Raw genomic sequence first — 19,086 nt, forward strand, 5'->3', positions numbered from 1 at the left:
ATCTTGTAAATGTGCATATGTGAATGCTCCTCAATCCCTGCCCAGCTGCCACTCCGAAATAACCATATAGACTATTCTAATCATTCTCATACATGTGTTATCAGTATATTGCAGACCTTTATTGGCTGGTAGAACCTCAATTGATGCATCCAGGCACCACTACCTGCAGTTGAGGTGTCTTATGGTGTGCTCCGCACAGCACTTAAGTTCCTCTCCTCTGTGTTTTGGGGTGAGTCAACAGTAGCAGCATCTAAGCAGGTAGAACTATCACCTGGCACATGTATTGACATGTTTGCTCTTACAATGAATAGTATAAGCCATGCGAAACACTGAGTGTTCAGAAGTTACTTTACTAACAAACCAGCCATCACATGTAGCACCATCAGCAAGGCCCCTGCTAACGCTGCTTTGCCTCACAATAAATGAATCATGGGTTGACCCAGGCCACCGAGCAACATCATTTGTTAGTTTCATCTTGGCATCACAGATGACTTGAATGTTAATGGAATGTCACTGCTTACGGTTAACAAAGGTAACATCATTCTTGCTAGAATGAGACACATTACCTGCATCGTGAAGGAACGTTAGTTATGGATGGTGATCCGGTTCGTAAGATCCTCATACCTGGGGACCCGAATGGCTGGACCAGGCCAAGGGGTTGCCCACGTAACACCTGGCTGCAGCAGATAGAGGGTCATTTCCGCAGGGTGGGACTGGACTGCGTGTCTGCCTGGGGAGTTGCAAACTGGGATCCAAAGTAGTTTTGTTGTGTACTGGGTGTGGAAATGCACTGTACCAGTGCATGCTCCCCAACTTGACTTGACTCTTGCTAGTGGAGCTGTGAATTGATGGTGACTTGTCAATTCAATAACATTCTCAATTTGTACCTGACAATTTGCAATTTGATTTGATTCAAAATAATAATACCTTTGACTTTTTCAAAAAAAGTATTTTAAAAAAATAAGTTAACAAGCCTACCTCTGCAAACTAATTCTCAATAGCCAGAAATAAACTAGGGATTTTCTAAACTGGAAGGGGGTGTGGGGTTTGGTGGTTGCAGCAGCCCTGCCAAAGTTGATGTTCATTTTTTAAGAAGTCAGATTTTAAAGATTGCTTTTAAGTTATAATGTAGTTTTTTTAAGTAACTAAAAAGTATAACTAAAGAACTTCAAAGTGAAATTTTAGAGACTTAGCAAATTAGCTCTACTTTCTTTGTTTTGTGTTCTCTTAGTTTACAGTGTAACATTTTGCTACCAGTATCATTTTACTAAATCTAAAATGTTTAATTTCAGGGGTTCCCAAACTTAATTCCAAGGTCCCCCAAAATGTTATACCATATGGTCAGAGCCACCACTAATATAATAAACACAGTGCTGCAAAGTAGAGCAAAATTTTAGACATCAATTACTGCTAACAGCATCATGCTTTGGGAGACCTATCAAAAAGAAAGTACATGCTTAATTACAGTAGACGACTGACACATATGTGATCAAATGTTGTTTGCTATCTGTAGGCTAGGGGTTCTCAGCAGTTTCTTTTTGTCTTACTGGCTTCAGGAATGACTTAAAATACCACAATTTGTTTGGTCTTCAATTGTTAGATAATGAACCCTAATGATTCTCAAACAACTAACCCTCTGTGTTATATTTTGGAATGTTAACAAGTGATCACTCATAGTTTTTGATTAGGTGTGGGTATGTGTTTTAGGTTTTCTTATGTAAGAAAAATGCTTTTTTAATAATTTTATTTTATGGAAGAACACTAGGTAGTGTTATATGAAATAAAAAATAGAAAGCCTAAAATGTGCACACTTTCAACATACAAAAATTACACACAGAACAGTAAACATGTGAATTCAGATTGAAAGACGTATTCACAATTCTACGTCAGGTCAAAAAAACAAAATAAATAAATATAAGCTTGCTTCTTGTTTCTGTATTTCATGTCCAAAACAAAAGTTTTCCATTATTGATTAATATTAGTAAAAACGAAAATGTGATGTTGGACACATTTATCTATATTAATAAAAGGCAAAGCCCTCACTGACTGACTAACTCACTCACTCACTGACACATCACTAATTCTCCAAGTTCCCATGTGGGTAGAAGGCTGAAATTTGGCAGGCTCATTCCTTACAGCTTCCTTACAAAAGTTGGGCAGGTTTCATTTCGAAATTCTACGCGTAATGGTCATAACTGGAAGCTATTTTTCTCCATATACTGTAATGGAGTTGAGCTGGATGGCCGTGGGGGGCGGAGTTTCGTGTTACATCATCACGCCTCCTACGTAAGTACGTAGAGAACAAGGAAGACCTCCAAACAGCGCTGAACAAAAAACACCATTTCACAATTGAGAAGGCAGAAAAAGATTATGAAGCAAGTAATGCATACAAGCGTATTCATAAATACAAGCATATTTATAAGTACAGCTACTGCGGAAACAAAGCACGGCGTCAACCGTAAGTTTACATTAAGTTTATAGACACACTCCCGCTGCCGTTTGTCATGCCTACGGCGAATGACGGTATTCGCGACATACAAGTTTACTGAGAAGACACGAGGTATAAACGAGACTTTGGATCACTTTGTAACGGAGTTAAAATTGCTGTAGCAAGAAACTTTTAAGTGCCGAGTCTTACCTAACATTAAATAAATACATCCTCCAAATACGAACCTGACTGCAAGAAATAATGATGATCAAATCCTTGATGACAGCAACACTCATAACGGACACAAAACTATTACTTTGACAATCATGTTACGTTATTTTTAAAATGTTTCCTTTTCTTAGCACAAGCACAGCTGAGAAGCTTTGATGCATGTACTCCATAACGCGTTAAAAAAATAACACATTTAATCACAGTTTGCATTCCAAGCACAGGGGAACTTTTGTCAGTGCATGATTTCCTGGTATATGGATTACATTTATGCACACATCAGAGCTACAAAAATGTAAGAGTCGAAAGAAAGCGCGTTGCTGGGACTAATCGGAGGCAAATTTCATTTCAAAACACTACCCGACGGAAGCCTTGATAAAAGCATGGTTTTGTGCACACTGAAAAGCAAGCAAAATTAGATGCATTACAGAAAGCGGACTTTGTGGCTCTTCCTGGGGATCACTGGACTTCCGCCACACCAGGAAGTGCTGGGGGGAATACGACAGGGGACACCCGGACGGCTTCCGGGTGCGCAGCCGGCACTTCCGCCACACAAGGGCGTGTCTGCAGAGGAGTGCCGGGAAGCAGCTGGAGCCCATCCGGGTTCCCATAAAAGGGGCCGCCTCCCTCCAGTCATTAGTGGATGTCGAAGGAAAGCGTGTTGCTGGGACTAATTGGAGGCAAATTTCATTTCAAAACACTACCCAACGGAAGCCTTGATAAAAGCAAGGTTTTGTGCACACTGAAAAGCAAGCAAAATTAGATGCATTACAGAAAGCGGACTTTGGGGATCACTGGACTTCCGTAACCGTTAGTAATTCTAATTACATCCAATTACAAAATGTTCAATGATCACACTGTTTTAGCCTAATGTACAAAATAATTTTGGCTAAGTTTACTTAGAGTTTAAAGGTGAAGCTGGTCAAATTACATTTTATGTTTCTGCCTTATTTTTTTAAGAACAAAACCTGCACTTTATGTTGCAATTTTTCTTATTATTATTTAAAGACAATACCATTCTGAAAATGTACTTAAAGTACTTAAAATACCACTTTATTTTTAAGTCTGCCCAATTTTAGCCAGGGATGATATTTTTTCTGTTTTGAATTGAAATGCAGTTTAAAAGCATTTTTTTTTAAGAAATTAGAAGAGGTTCAGTTTACAGTATTCATGTCCATGTCTATTATTTGATTCTCTCGCCCACTAAAACCCTTTTAAATTAAAAAAAAAACATTTGCAATTTGGGGCAAATTTTCATGTGTGATTACATACGATTAATCAAGATTAATTATTACACAGCCTCTAATTAATTACATAAATTTTTTTAATCAAGTCCCACCCCTAATATATATATGTGTCTATATATATATATATATATATATATATATATATATATATATATATATATATATATATATGTGTCTATATATATATATATATATGTGTCTATATATATATATATATATATATATATATATATATATATATATATATATATATATATATATATATATATATATATATGTGTATATACATATATAATATGTATATATATGTGTATATACAGTATATGTAGATATGTATATATGTGTGTGTGTGTATATATACTGTTTAATATACCTGTGTGTATATATATATATATATATATATATATATATATATATATATATATATATATATATATATATATATATTGCACCAGGCCGGGCCAGGAGGACCAGAGGAGGGCATGTACCTCATCCAGACCGCGAGGGGGCATCCGTCCTGGTTACGCTGGTGGCCTCGGGTAGAGGGCATGGAAGCCCAGTCCTGTAGGGGCCCTTGGTCACCGGCAGGCCGTGCCCCACTTCCAGACCATCATCTGCCACATTAGGCCGAGGCAGGAGCCCGGCTGGGACGCCCAGGAGGACCGGAGGAGGGCCTGTACCTCCACCAGACCACGAGGGGGTGCCCGCCCTGGTTACGTTGGTGGCCTCGGGTAGGGGGCATGGAAGCCCAGCCCTGTAGGGGCCCGTGGCCACCGCCGCCCCGTTGCCTGAACAGCCCTGGAGCCCAGCATTTCCGCCACACCAGGAAGTGCTGGGGGGAAGACGACTGTGGACACCCGGACGGCTTCCGGGTGCGCAGCCGGAACTTCCGCCACACAAGGGCGTGTCTGCAGAGGAGTGCCGGGAAGCAGCTGGAGCCCATCCGGGTTCCCATAAAAGGGGCCACCTCCCTCCAGTCATTAGTGGATGTCGGGTGGAAGTGGACAGAGCTGGAGAGAGGATGGGAGGCGGTCAAGAGAGAAAGGCACAAAGGACTGTGTGGCCTGGACAATTGGGGGATCGGTGCAAGAGGCACTGGGGTTTCTGCATGTGACTTTAATTTGTGTAAATATTGTAAATAAACAGTGTGTGGTGAATTTAAGATGTCCGTCTGTTTGTGTCCGGGTCCAAGTTCACAATATATATATATATGTATATGTGTATATATATATATATATATGTATATATTTTATATGTATATATATATATATATATATATATATATATATATATATATATATATATATATATATATATGTATATGTGTATATATAAACTAAGCAAAAAGAAACGTCCTCTGACTGTTTTTACTTTCAGTAAACTTAATGTGTAAATATTTGTATGAACACTAAAAGAGTCAACACCATAAGACATAAACTAAAAATGTTTCACAATGTGTCCCTGAATGAAGGGAGGCTCAAAATCAAAAGTACCAGTCAGTATCTGGTGTGGCCACCAGCTGCTTGAAGTACTGGTGCATCTCCTCTTCATGGACTGGACCAGATTTGTCAGTTCTTGCTGTGAGAGGTTACCCCACTCTTCCACCAAGGCACCTGCAAGTTCCTGGACATTTCTGGGGGGGAATGGCCCTAGCCCTCACCCTGCGATCCAACAGGTCCCAGACGTGCTCAATGGGATTGAGATCCGGGCTCTTCACTGGCCATGGCAGAACACTGACATTGCTGTCATGCAGAAACTCACGCACAGAACGAGCAGTATGGCTGGTGGCATTGTCCTGCTGGAGGATCATGTCCGGATGAGCATGCATAAAGGGTACCACATGAGGGAGGAGGATGTCTTCCCTGTACCGCAAGGCATTGAGATTGCCTGCAATGACAACAAGCTCAGTCCGATGGTGATGTGATATACCGCCCCAGACCATGACGGACCCCGCACCTCCAAATCGATCCCGCTCCAGGGTACAGGCCTCGGTGTAACGCTCATTCCTTCAACGATAAACACGAATCCGTCCATCACCCCTGGTGAGACAAAACCGTGACTCATCAGTGAAGAGCACTTTTTGCCACTCCTGTCTGGTCCAGCGAAGGTGGGTTTGTGCCCATAGGCAGCGTTGTTGCTGGTGATGTCTGGTAAGGACCTGCCTTACAACAGGCCTACAAGCCCTCAGTCCAGCCTCTCTCAGCCTATTGCGGACAGTCTGAGCACTGATGGAGGGATTGTGTGTTCCTGGTGTAACTCGGGCAGTTGTTGTGGCCATCCTGTACCTGTCACATAGGTGTGATATTCGGATGTACCGATCCTGTGCAGGTGTTGTTACACGTGGTCTTCCACTGCGAGTATGATCAGCTGTCCTTCCTGTCTCCCTGTAGCGCTGTCTTAGGCGTCACACAATGCGGACATGGCAATTTATTGCCCTAGCCACATCAGCAGTCCTCATGCCTCCCTGCAGCTTGCCTAATGCACGTTCACGCAGATGAGCAGGGACCCTGGGCATCTTTCTTTGGGTGTTTTTCACAGTCGGTAGACAAGTCTCTTTAGTGTCCTGCGTTTTAGAACTGTGACCTTAAATGCCTACTTTCTGTAAGCTGTTAAGGTCTTAACGACCATTCCACAGGTGCATGTTAATTAATTGATTATGGTTAATTGAACATGCATGGAAAACATTGTTTAAACCCTTTACAACGAAGATCTGTAAAGTTATTTGGATTTTTAAAACATTATTGTTGAAATACACAGTCCTGAAAAAGGAACGTTTCTTTTTTTGCTGAGTTTATGTACATATGTATATATGTATGTGTATATATATATATATATATATATATATATATATATATATATATATATATATGTGTGTGTATATATATATATATATATATATATATATATATATATATATATATATATATATATCAGGTCCTTCTCAAAAAATTTGCATATTGTGATAAAGTTAATTATTTTCTGTAATGTACTGAAAAACGTTAGACTTTCATATATTTTAGATTCATTACGCACAACTGAAGTAGTTCAAGCCTTTTATTGTTTTAATATTGATGATTTTGGCATACAGCTCATGAAAACCCAAAATTCTTATCTCAAAAAATTAGCATATTTCATCCGACCAATAAAAGAAAAGTGTTTTTAATACAAAAAAAGTCAACCTTCAAATAATTATGTTCAGTTATGTACTCAATACTTGGTCGGGAATCCTTTTGCAGAAATGACTGCTTCAATGCGGCGTGGCATGGAGGCAATCAGCCTGTGGCACTGCTGAGGTGTTATGGAGGCCCAGGATGCTTCGATAGCGGCCTTAAGCTCATCCAGAGTGTTGGGCCTTGTGTCTCTCAACTTTCTCTTCACAATATCCCACAGATTCTCTATGGGGTTCAGGTCAGGAGAGTTGGCAGGCCAATTGAGCACAGTAATACCATGGTCAGTAAACCATTTACCAGTGGTTTTGGCACTGTGAGCAGGTGCCAGGTCGTGCTGAAAAATGAAATCTTCATCTCCATAAAGCTTTTCAGCAGATGGAAGCATGAAGTGCTCCAAAATCTCCTGATAGCTAGCTGCATTGACCCTGCCCTTGATAAAACACAGTGGACCAACACCAGCAGCTGACATGGCACCCCAGACCATCACTGACTGTGAGTACTTGACACTGGACTTCAGGCATTTTGGCATTTCCCTCTCCCCAGTCTTCCTCCAGACTCTGGCACCTTGATTTCGAATGACATGCAAAATGTGCTTTCATCCAAAAAAAGTACTTTGGACCACTGAGCAACAGTCCAGTGCTGCTTCTCTGTAGCCCAGGTCAGGCGCTTCTGCCGCTGTTTCTGGTTCAAAAGTGGCTTGACCTGGGGAATGCGGCACCTGTAGCCCATTTCCTGCACACGCCTGTACACGGTGGCTCTGGATGTTTCTACTCCAGACTCAGTCCACTGCTTCCGCAGGTCCCCCAAGGTCTGGAGTCGGTCCTTCTCCACAATCTTCCTCAGGGTCCGGTCACCTCTTCTCGTTGTGCAGCGTTTTCTGCCACACTTTTTCCTTCCCACAGACTTCCCACTGAGGTGCCTTGATACAACACTCTGGGAACAGCCTATTCGTTCAGAAATTTCTTTCTGTGTCTTACCCTCTTGCTTGAGGGTGTCAATGATGGCCTTCTGGACAGCAGTCAGGTCGGCAGTCTTACCCATGATTGCGGTTTTGAGTAATGAACCAGGCTGGGAGTTTTTAAATGCCTCAGGAATCTTTTGCAGGTGTTTAATAGAGTTAATTAGTTGATTCAGATGATTAGGTTAATAGCTCGTTTAGAGAACCTTTTCATGATATGCTAATTTTTTGAGATAGGAATTTTGGGTTTTCATGAGCTGTATGCCAAAATCATCAATATTAAAACAATAAAAGGCTTGAACTACTTCAGTTGTGTGTAATGAATCTAAAATATATGAAAGTCTAATGTTTATCAGTACATTACAGAAAATAATGAACTTTATCACAATATGCTGATTTTTTGAGAAGGACCCTGTACAGTATATGCCAGCAACACTCATGACAATGACAACACAATTACATTGTCAATCATGTTACGTTATTATTAAAATGTTTCCTTTTCTTTTTCATTACTTCTTTAACACACTACTTCTCCGCTGCGAAGTGCGGGTATTCTGCTAGTTTTATTATAAATGACTGCTAACATTCATCTTTGTTTATCATTGTATATTCTTCTGCATTAGTCTAACAATTTCTACAAGTGATGTGCAATGAACATCTATATATATAAAATTCACTAAGGCAAGACAACCATGGAAAGCATGCCAGAAGGGGCGTGGATTCACTAAGCCGCCGACAAGTAAGACGCCCATGGCGCACGCAGGAAGGAGTCACGCCCACCAACTCTAAGACCATTGGATACGACGACAACTCGCAGAACCATGCCCACCAACTCGGACGCGACGACACAGGAAAAACGCCGTCATTTATGTTCGTCTGTTGTAGAGTCCAAATGCAGCTCTGAGCCACGTTGACTGTTCATAGAGGCATGTTTCTTGCGGAAGTGAATTGCTATATGCAGCGTGTAAAACAGTTTGTGAGAGGTATCCCATGGGATCCTTAAAACAATCCTTTAAAACTGAGGTTAAAACTTTAAAAACCAATAAGCCCTGTGCCTCTGTTTCATTACCGTCTCACCTGCTTCACCAATGCAGGCCCTGCAACAATCGAGACACTCTCTCAGTAGCTGACATTCTCTGTGCCTGACCGGTCCACATAGAGGCACCACACGACGCGGCAGGACTATCTAAGAAGAGGCATGTTTGTCACAGATTTAAATCGCTGTATGCAGCGTGTAAAACAGTTTGTTTGTCGCAGATGTGAAACGTTGTATGCAGCGTGTAAAACAATTTACGAGGGGTTTCCCATGGTCTTAGACTTGGTGGCCGGGTCTCTGTCAGTTGCTCATGCGACCGGGCACATGACTAGGCAGTGTGTATGCTTCAAGTGTGAGGGTGGACGCGACAGGACCATCTAAGAAAAATCATGTCGCTGATGTAAATCGCTGTATGCAGTGTGTAAAACAGTTTGTTTGTCGCAGATGTGAATCGCTGTATGTGGCATGTAGAGCAGTTTGCGAGGGGTATCCCATGGTCTTATGGTTGGTGGGCGGATCTCTGTTAGTTGCTCTTGCGAGCAGGCACATGACCACACAGTGTGTGTGCTTCGAGAGCATGGGTGGAAGCGACAGCACCATCTAAGAAGATTCATATTTGTCGCGGATGTGAATCGCTGTATGCAGCGTGTAAAACAATTTGTCGTGAATGTGAATTGCTGTATGCAGCATGTAAAACGCTGTATTATATGTTGCCCTCTCCAGAATTTCATCTTTTCATTCAGCTACAGTCGTATACACAATGAAGTAAGCAGTCTTTAAAAACCGAGTTTTCGGTTACGATGCACGACCGCGTGCACCATAGCAAACTGTTTTACACACTACATACAGCAATTCGCATCCGCGACAAACATGCGTCTTCTTAGATGCTCCTGCAGTTTGTACACACCCCCCTCCCACCTCGCTACTATCGTGGTAGGGTGTCTTGGTTGATTATATATAGAAAGGCAGCCAAAACCGCACAGAGCAATGAAAAGTCTACGTGAGTCACAGGTGCATCTGGACGACAACGACTCGAGTGACGAGTTGGTGGTGGGCACATGAGCAGGCAGTGCATACTGAACGAGAAATCAGCAGACTAGAATGACGGAGGGAGCGGAGTGGACATCCTTCTCTTCTCCTCCCGTTCCACCCTTCGCACCTGAGCGCCGCACGGACGATTGTGTGTTGGTTCGTTCCGTGCATTGTTACAATGTTTCTTTTCTTGCTGATTAATTACATTACCGATTTTTCAAATGTTAATTTTCTCCCTGTGCTTAAAAATCATTAAATAACCGGCTTGATTATGTGGCGTATGGTACGCCACGGGTTGGCTAGTACAAACTAATTCTTTTGTACTTGTCTTTTTCTCTGAACAAATATTCTGGTACACTGACAATAAAGAACTATTTTTTTTCATGGCATGCACAGTGCATGCTACATTTCACATGGCATTCCATGACAGTCCAGAGTTATCATCTTAACTTAATTTAAATGCCTGCTGTCTTAAGGAAATAGCCTATTAGTAAATTGTTTCAGCAAAACAGTCATAATGACAGCTAGCCAATGACTGACTTGGTAGGTGACACCTAGCACCTAGATGACACCTGGCATCTCCCACTTTTTCTTTTCCTAAGACTCTGTGAAGCGCCTTGAGCAAGGAAAAGGTGCTATATAAATAAAATGTATTATTATTATTATTATTATTATTACTGATCATTTCAATCTGACTGTGACTATGATCATCTCAGTACACTGACTGATTTAATGAACCAGTATTTCCCCTACTGGTCTGGAGAATCAGTGCAAGTTCATTTCATAAACTGCAAACAAGAGACTCACAGTACAGTATGCTGGACTAGTACATGAAGTTCGTGTACCGAACTGAGAAATGAACTCCTCACAACAGGCTTACAGTACAATGGATCTCTGTTCAGTTCACTGATGATACACTACAAGGTGAGTCAAAATTATGTTAGCATTTGAACAGCAGAAACAATTTATTCACAAAACGTACTTCATATGAGCAAGATGATTTACAGTAATGTCTCAACCTGTTTACCATCATGTTCAACACATGTACCATAAATGTGGCACATAAATTGCCCAGCAAAATTGTAAATAAGTATATACATAGCAGTACCAGTAGTGTTAACATAATTTTGACTCACCCTGTATACTGACAAAAGTATTGGGACACCTGCCTTTACACAAACATGAACTTTAATGACATCCCATTCTTAACACAAAGGCCTTAAGATGGAGTTGGCCCACCCTGTGCAGCTATAACAGCTTAAACTCCTCTGGGAATGCTTTCCAAAAGATTTAGGAGTGTGTTTATGGTAATTTTTGACCATTCTTCCAGGAGAGCATTTGTGAGGTTAGGCACTGATGTTGGATAAGAAGGCCTGGCACGCAGTCTCCACTCTAAATCATCCCAAAGGTGTTCTGTCGGGTTATGGTCAGGGCTCTGAGCAGGCTAGTCAAGTTCCTCCACACCAAACTCGCTCATCCTTTATAGACTGTGCACTGGTGTGCAGTCATGTTGGAACAGGAAGGGGCCATCTCCAAACTGTTCCCACAAAGTTGGGAGCATGAAACCGTCCAAAATGTCTTCATATGCTAAAGCATTAAGAGTTCCTTTCACTGGAACTAAGGGGCCAAGCCCAAGCCCAATGCCTGAAAGACAACCTGACACCATAATTCCTCACCCACCAAACTTTATACTTGGCACAAAGCAGGTATGGGAGACTGCATAAGAAAGAATGGGATATTAAAGAAGGAAATTGCGGAAGATTAGTCTAAAGTCATATTTTAATGTTCTCACAGTTTTATTGTGCATTATTCTAAAGTTCTATTTGTACAATTGTTTTCTTTTCTATATATTGTTGAAATTTTACTAATTGTTAAAATTCAATAGATATGTTTATTATTATTATTATTATTATATAAATTAGTTATTTTGTTGCTTGATTTTTATATTGTTTGTATTGTTTGGTAGTTAAAGTTGTTACAGTTATGATACTATTCTAGATTTTAAAATAGAATATAGCTTGTTGTTTTTGAAGAGAATGAATCAGTGATTCAAAGACTGAAAGCGTTTTGGTGAACTGAATGAGATGAATTGAATCACTGAAAAGAATCATTCTGCACATCACTAATTTCTACAAATGTTCTAAAAATGGTGGTGCACTAAAGATGTTAACTGAAACTAAAAATATTGTAATATTGGTGTATTGGACCTGAGAGGGAAAGAGACAGAGGGAGACACTGTGCATGCAAACGTCTCATTCGGGAGTGTAGTGGGTGAGAAAAACAGCATTCACCTTTAAAGATGCACCTTTCACAAAAAGCCCCCAGTTCTGATACATTATTTTGGGTAGTATTAAATATGGTGTAGTTCCAAAGGAGTTGGGAATGAGAGGGTGGGGTTTCCCAAAACCCCAAGTAAGCTGAAGAAGATTTCAAAATGGTGCAATGAAGAGGAGAACAAGGGGGAGTAAATTCCACAGCAGGAGCATTGTAAGATGGAGCAGTGGAACTGACACAAAATTAAACACAGAGAAACAGGATCAGCGACTGTGTTTTTTAGAGCTACTTTATCTGAGTTTTTTGTGTATGTATGTTTGTGCGTTTCCATACATTTCACCCAAGAGCTGCTCGCATATTGCACAGCTTGAACCTGCAGCTCTACTTATTAACTACATTGATACTAGGACAACTTTAAAGCAACAATTGAAGAACATTTTAAGTTATGCTAATTTAAAATATAACTATAATTAGTACAGGCACGAATCAGCCAATTCCCAACAGCAAAGTATTATTAAAATAAATTAACATACATTAAAGGAATACTCCCCACAAAACAACAGAACAACTTGTCACAGTAGCAAAACCATAGATATGATTTTGATTTCCTGCAAAGAACTATGTTCTTCCATTCCATCTCAGGGTAGTATCTCTCTATTATAAATAAAATCCTGTGGAATGAATGACTAGTAGACGATATGTGATCTTCACGTTAAGATCACGAAAGAAAAATAAAAGAACCGCGAGACGAAAGAGAATGGGCTAAAAAAAAGTGTAAAGGGAAGCAGCACACACGGATGCAGGTGTCTCAGTGCACATCATTAAATGCACAAAACGTAGATTTACACAATAATGGAACATACACTATGAGAATCTGTGGACCTGCAACAGTTAAAGCAATGACAAGTTTAATTTCAAAGAAAACACAATTCAGTCAGGTGTATAGTTATGATGACGGAGAAGTGATCAAAACGTGAGCAGCATGAGACACAAAGTAGGAAAAAGGACAGCGGCTGTAAAGGCTTTAAAAAGATCGAAGGGCAGCACGACAGCAGCCGATGTCTCCACGACTCTAAACAAATCCAAATCATATTATGTGATATCATCTAATGTAGTGGTTCTCAACCTGTGGGGCGGAGTAACGAAAAGGGGGGGGCACGAAGATGTGGAAAAAAAAAAAATATGAAAAAAACATCTGTTGAAACCAAAACAAATTAACTTAAACTACATTCTGATACTAGAACAATAAATATAGAGTTAGATAAATGTCGATAAACGTTAAGTAGGTATAATAAAATATGCATCTACATTTCAAAAAAATGTTTGGGGGGATATGATTATATGAAAACTCGGGTCACAAATATTTAAAGGTTGAGAAACGCTGATCTAATGTGAAACTCTACTCCGTACTTCTAGAATTTTTATACTGTATTGAGGATTTATTCTGTTCTATGTTATGCACTGTATTGTATTGACCCCCTTCTTTTTGACACCCACTGCATGCCCAACCTACCTGGAAAGGGGTCTCTCTTTGAACTGCCTTTCCCAAGGTTTTTTCGATTTTTTCCCTACAAAGGTTTTTTTTGGGAGTTTTTTCTGGTCTTCTTAGAGGGTCAAGGCTGGAGGGCTGTCAGGAGGCAGGGCCTGTTAAAGCCCATTGCAGCACTTCTTGTGTGATTGTGGGCTATACAAAAATAAATTGTATTGTATTGTATATCCAGTAAACCAAACACGGGGGGTAGGCGAGCGAGGTGAGCTGGGGGCAGAGCCCCCTGGTATAGAATAAAAATTATCGTGAATCAAATTGTTTTGCCTTGATGCTGCCTACCAAAAAGATGTAACAAACTGTTAGTCACTTGCACATCACTTTTCTTTTGGTGGGAAAATCATTCAACATACTTAATGAACTACAAAATGTGTCAGTTAGTTTAAGTTCCAGAAAATCAATTTTCAAAACATTGATTAAAAAATTTTATTCACGTGGAAAGATCAAATAAAATTCACTATACTGATTTAATCTAACAGTTGTACTTGCTAGGCTCCCTTATTGAAATTAGAGTTCTGTCAATCATCTTGATGATGTTAGGAAAACTGGACACTGCTACATATTGCCTTTTTATGTTGACCTGTTCACCCACACCACAGGGAGACTGAACGTAGTGCCACATCAGTCGTGTATTATTTCCAGTAGTTGTTAAAACTGGTAAGAGTCTAATTTTGGGCAGTCTGTCTTTCTAATGCCGGGCCCAATTCAGCACATATTTTCAAAAAATGGCTCCTAACACAGTCTTCATCATAGCCAAAAAAAATCCAGCTTGCTTCCTTCGGTTTTCAAGCAGTGCCAAAGCAAGCCATACTACAGTATGTCAAATCTATAGGCTATGAAAAGGCAATAGGGCATGAGGTTTATAGTTTCTGTACATAGGGAATGAATCACAACAGTGTTTTTACTGCATTTTAGTTTCTAATCCTGAAAAGAGGCATCAGGTAAGCAGCATTGGCCCCCTTAAAAGGGGACTAAAATAGAGCTTATGCATCATATTCATCATGTTTGAGATTTAATGTTTGTCATGTCAATGTAGATTATAATAATGTCTCCGTGATAAGAGTTATTATAAGCGCGAGTAGTCATTTATCTGGTTTGTTGGCCTTCCCCTATTTGATCAAGTTTCTTCGAAAAGTGGCATATGCATGGGCCAGAAATACCACAAATATACACGAGTTCTCCCGCTACATTTTCTTTAATAAAGCCTGACCTTTAAGTAATAAGTTACATACATTTCAAGCCTGTGTATTTGCAAGTTTTATTAAAAAATATATAAAAGGGTATAAAAAAATATATAAAAAAAATAAAAAAACTGCAAACTTAGATGTTTAAGAAGATGAATTTTAAAGACTAATAGTCATTTTTTCAGCTAATATTGTAAACAAAGTCAAAAGCAGAAATATGGTACATTATTTGGTTGAGCCAACTGTATCAGTAATGATGAATCTAAGTGTTTTAGGATTCCTTTTGACAATTTTTTCCAGCTTATGTCAATTATCTAAAACAGCAACTTTGAACAACCATTTTCAATTCTTGCTCTAGATTTTGAATGGGTGAACCTTCTCACAAGCTGCTGTCTTTTAGAAGACTACAACAAACTCATTTACAATACTTTATACTGTACTGTGCTCCATTCATGTTTCTTTCACCACTAACTAGATGCTAAGTCTCTACAAATGGGAGGCATCCCCCAAGGCATGATGCAATTGCCAGGTATTGTGTTATAAAAAGCAGTGTCACTTTGTGTCGGACTGTGTTTTGAATTTCATTCAAGGAGCTTAATTTTTGGCCTCACCTGAGAACATAAACCTTCCCAAGAATTTACCTTTTCAGACCCATTCTTACGATAAAACATCAAGAGGATATTCAGGGAATTTTTTTAAACAATGGTTTCCTTCTTGTTTCCCATGTACATTACATACAGTCTAGTTTAATGTAGCAGTCCTCTTACAGTGCCATTCAGATATGACAGTGTAACAAATACTAAAATACCAAATTAAAGTGCACATTGCAGTCTTTATCTTAAGGCTATTTGCATATATTTTGGTCATACCATGTTAAAATTACAACACTTTTTCTGGGCAGCATAATGTTTCGAACACAGAAGTGAGGGGTACATTAAAGTAGTCATATTCAGTACTTTGTTGCATATCCCTTGCATGCAATGACTACTTGAACAAGTATTTGATTCATAGACATCACCAAATTTTGTGTATCTTCTCTGGTAATCAACCAAACCTCTAAGGCAGCCATCTTCAGCTCCTGAATGTCCCCTTAAGTTTTTCTTTAAGGATATGGAAGGCATGCTAAATTGGATTTAAACTGGGTGACTGGTCTGGTCAGTCATTAATTTTCCATTTTTTTGGTTTCAAAAACTATTTTGCCTTTGGGATCAATATCTTAATGTGGGACTGAAGTGCAGTCCATGGAGGTTAGAGGCATTGACTGGAACTTCAGCACAAGATATTTCTATACACCTCAGAATTTATTGTGCAACTGCTGTCAGCAATTACATCATCAATGAAGATAAGTGTGCCAGTACCTATGGCAGTCCTAACATGCACACCACCATGTTTAACAGACAAGGTGGTATTCATTGGATTTTGGACAGTTCTTTTTTGTCTCTACACTTTGCTCTTACCAACACTCTGATACACGTTTACCTCTGTCTTGTCAATCCACAAGACCGTTTTCAAGAATTCTGCAGGTTCTTTTAAGTACATTTTTGCAAATTGTAATCCGACCATCATGTTTGTGGTTAACTAGTGGTTTGCATCTTGTAGTGTGGCCTTTGTACTTCTGTGCATGAAATCTTCTGTGGATAGTAGACTCTGCCACAGACACATCTGCCTACTCAAGACCATTTCTGATATGACAGACAGATGTTTGGGGCTTTTTCTTTACAATAGTGATTCTTCTATCATCAGCAGTGGAAGTCTTCCTTGGCATACCAGTTCCTTTTGCAAATACTGAGCTCACCAGGGCAAGGCACCCGCCCACAGCAGTTTTAATGATATCCAAGACAGATATTCCTAAAACCTTAAATAATCTTAAGGTTTTCCCAAAGACTCTAATGGTTTTATAATTGTTTTTCAGCCTCGTAATGGCTTCTTTGACTTTCACTGGCACAGCTCTTGTCTTCATGTTGAACAATGGCAACTAAAGACTCCAAAGGGTTGAAGCAAGCCTGCACTAACGAAGCAATGAAACACAACAGAGAAATCACAAACACCTGTGATGCCAACTGTCCCAAACAACCTTACAGTGCCCATAAAGTCTGCAACATGTACTTTAGTTACTTCTACTCTACAGTTTAAAATTATAAATCAAACAATTCAGAATGGTAAATCAAAGAAAAATTTGTTTTTATCCCTCACATTATGGAGGGCACTGTATAATGGGTCCTTACTCTACTCTTAGCCATTGAATTGATTAAATTTTTCAGGATTACAGTTGATATCTCAATGGCTTTGCTCACAAGCCAAACAGAGAGACATGGTTTGAAATACGTCTTCAAAAATATATGCATTTCTATCACTTTACTTCACATTTCTTAGAATTTTCAGTAGTCTTCATTTATGTACCTTTCATTCAGGGTCAATATGTAAAAACTGAAATAATTGTTAGAGAATTTTCCAATATGAGAAAATATAGAATAACTAGAGTAAATGTTCCTGTAATCTGATGTTCACAGCATATTTCAGTTTTTTGGTGTAAAATATTTGCTGACAAATACTTTTGTCTGTGTTATTTCCCCCTTGAGCAGACAGGTTTGCAATAAAACAACAGACTAGGGCAAAATATCCGCATATCATTTGTAATTTAACAGCATTCTAAAAATCAAGACTTTCAAGGAATGCTTTTGAAAGACACTGTGTACAGCATATGGAAAAAGTAAGCAAGCTGAAAGGAAACAGAATATATCAAAGTTGTTAAGCAGATAAGTTGCAAGAGAAAAAAGAAAACTTTTTTTGCCTTGTTATTTGGTGCTTCCTTAGTCTTTGGCTCAGTTTTTACAGAATTTTCTAAAAGATATCTTAGAATTTTCATACAATATAAGAAAAACTGGCACTGAACTATGTGAAGCACTTGATGAAGGAAGCAGTTTTTATGCAATGTAAGCAACGGGCATACCTTGGCTTCCCATTCCATCCCTGCAACAGAGATTCCAAGTAGTACAATGATAGTGAGAGTGCCTATGATCCTGATGTCATTCATTTCATCCACCATAAGTAAATTGCTATCCTAGGGGAAAAAAAATCAAATTACTAATAAATATTAAATTTTTCATTTGAAAACATTAAATACATTCAGTGGCAAATCTGTTAGGAACAACTGCTCATAAATGCAAAAAGCCTGCTTCTCCAGATAGACGATCAAAGCTGCATATATAATATGCAAACATGGCCAAGAGGTTTAGCTGTACTTTTATTAAACATTACAATGGGAAAGGTGCATGATCTAAGTGCTTTAAACATGATATGGTTGTTGGTGTCATTACTGGCAGTTCTGGGATCTCAGAAACAGCTATCTTGATATTTTCAGTATAAGTCAGTATAGAGCAAAATCTCTACTGAATGTTCCCAAACACTTGTAGAGTCCATGAAATATTCAGACAGGTCTGGGATCAAAAGGGTGTGGTGTTATTAAGTGGATGTAATCAATTGGTCACTGAAGGTTTGCAATACATATCGTGCACTATGGCCATATACTCAAGTCTGCCTCTGTATCATTAATAATAATTAGGATCTTGATTAAAAGTCACTTTCATAAAATCTCCTTAGTCCTACATAGTTCTCCAATCTCAGCACATTTAAACAATTTTATAAATACATTTTATAAAGAAGTTTAGCTTAATAAAGCAATGCAATCTAACAACAGGTCCCCCATAAGGAAGCAAACAGATTTTTTACTTTGTTAAGTTAAGTTCAGGTTCAGGGAAACAGTACAAGAAGCAAGAATAGTGCAAAAAGGTGAAGAACCCGTCAAGGGCTCAGCAGCACCCAAGTGAAAGGAAAAACAATTCTACTTTAAAAATCAGTGAAGATATTTAAGAGCAATGTCTTACAGGATTAAAAATATGTTTATAAAAAGATAATACGCAAACATTTGAAATTTATGTTTGGTAGACAATGCAAAATATCTAAACTGTATATAAAAGTAATAT

At 39.1% G+C, this 19,086-nt stretch overlaps 1 protein-coding gene across 5 annotated transcripts in view; it reads right to left on the minus strand.

Moving 5' to 3' along the window:
• slc12a2 (solute carrier family 12 member 2) overlaps nt 1-19,086 on the minus strand; it is a 201,910-nt gene that overhangs the window by 80,488 nt on the left and 102,336 nt on the right. For all 5 annotated transcript variants that reach the window (XM_039759496.1, XM_039759494.1, XM_039759493.1 and 2 more), the window contains exon 6: nt 18,054-18,164. In XM_039759496.1, coding sequence (XP_039615430.1) covers nt 18,054-18,164 — 111 coding nt within the window. The remainder of the gene's footprint in view (nt 1-18,053; nt 18,165-19,086) is intronic.

The sequence above is a fragment of the Polypterus senegalus genome, chromosome 7, assembly GCF_016835505.1.
Source record: "Polypterus senegalus isolate Bchr_013 chromosome 7, ASM1683550v1, whole genome shotgun sequence".
In the NCBI taxonomy this organism is placed as follows: domain Eukaryota; kingdom Metazoa; phylum Chordata; class Cladistia; order Polypteriformes; family Polypteridae; genus Polypterus; species Polypterus senegalus.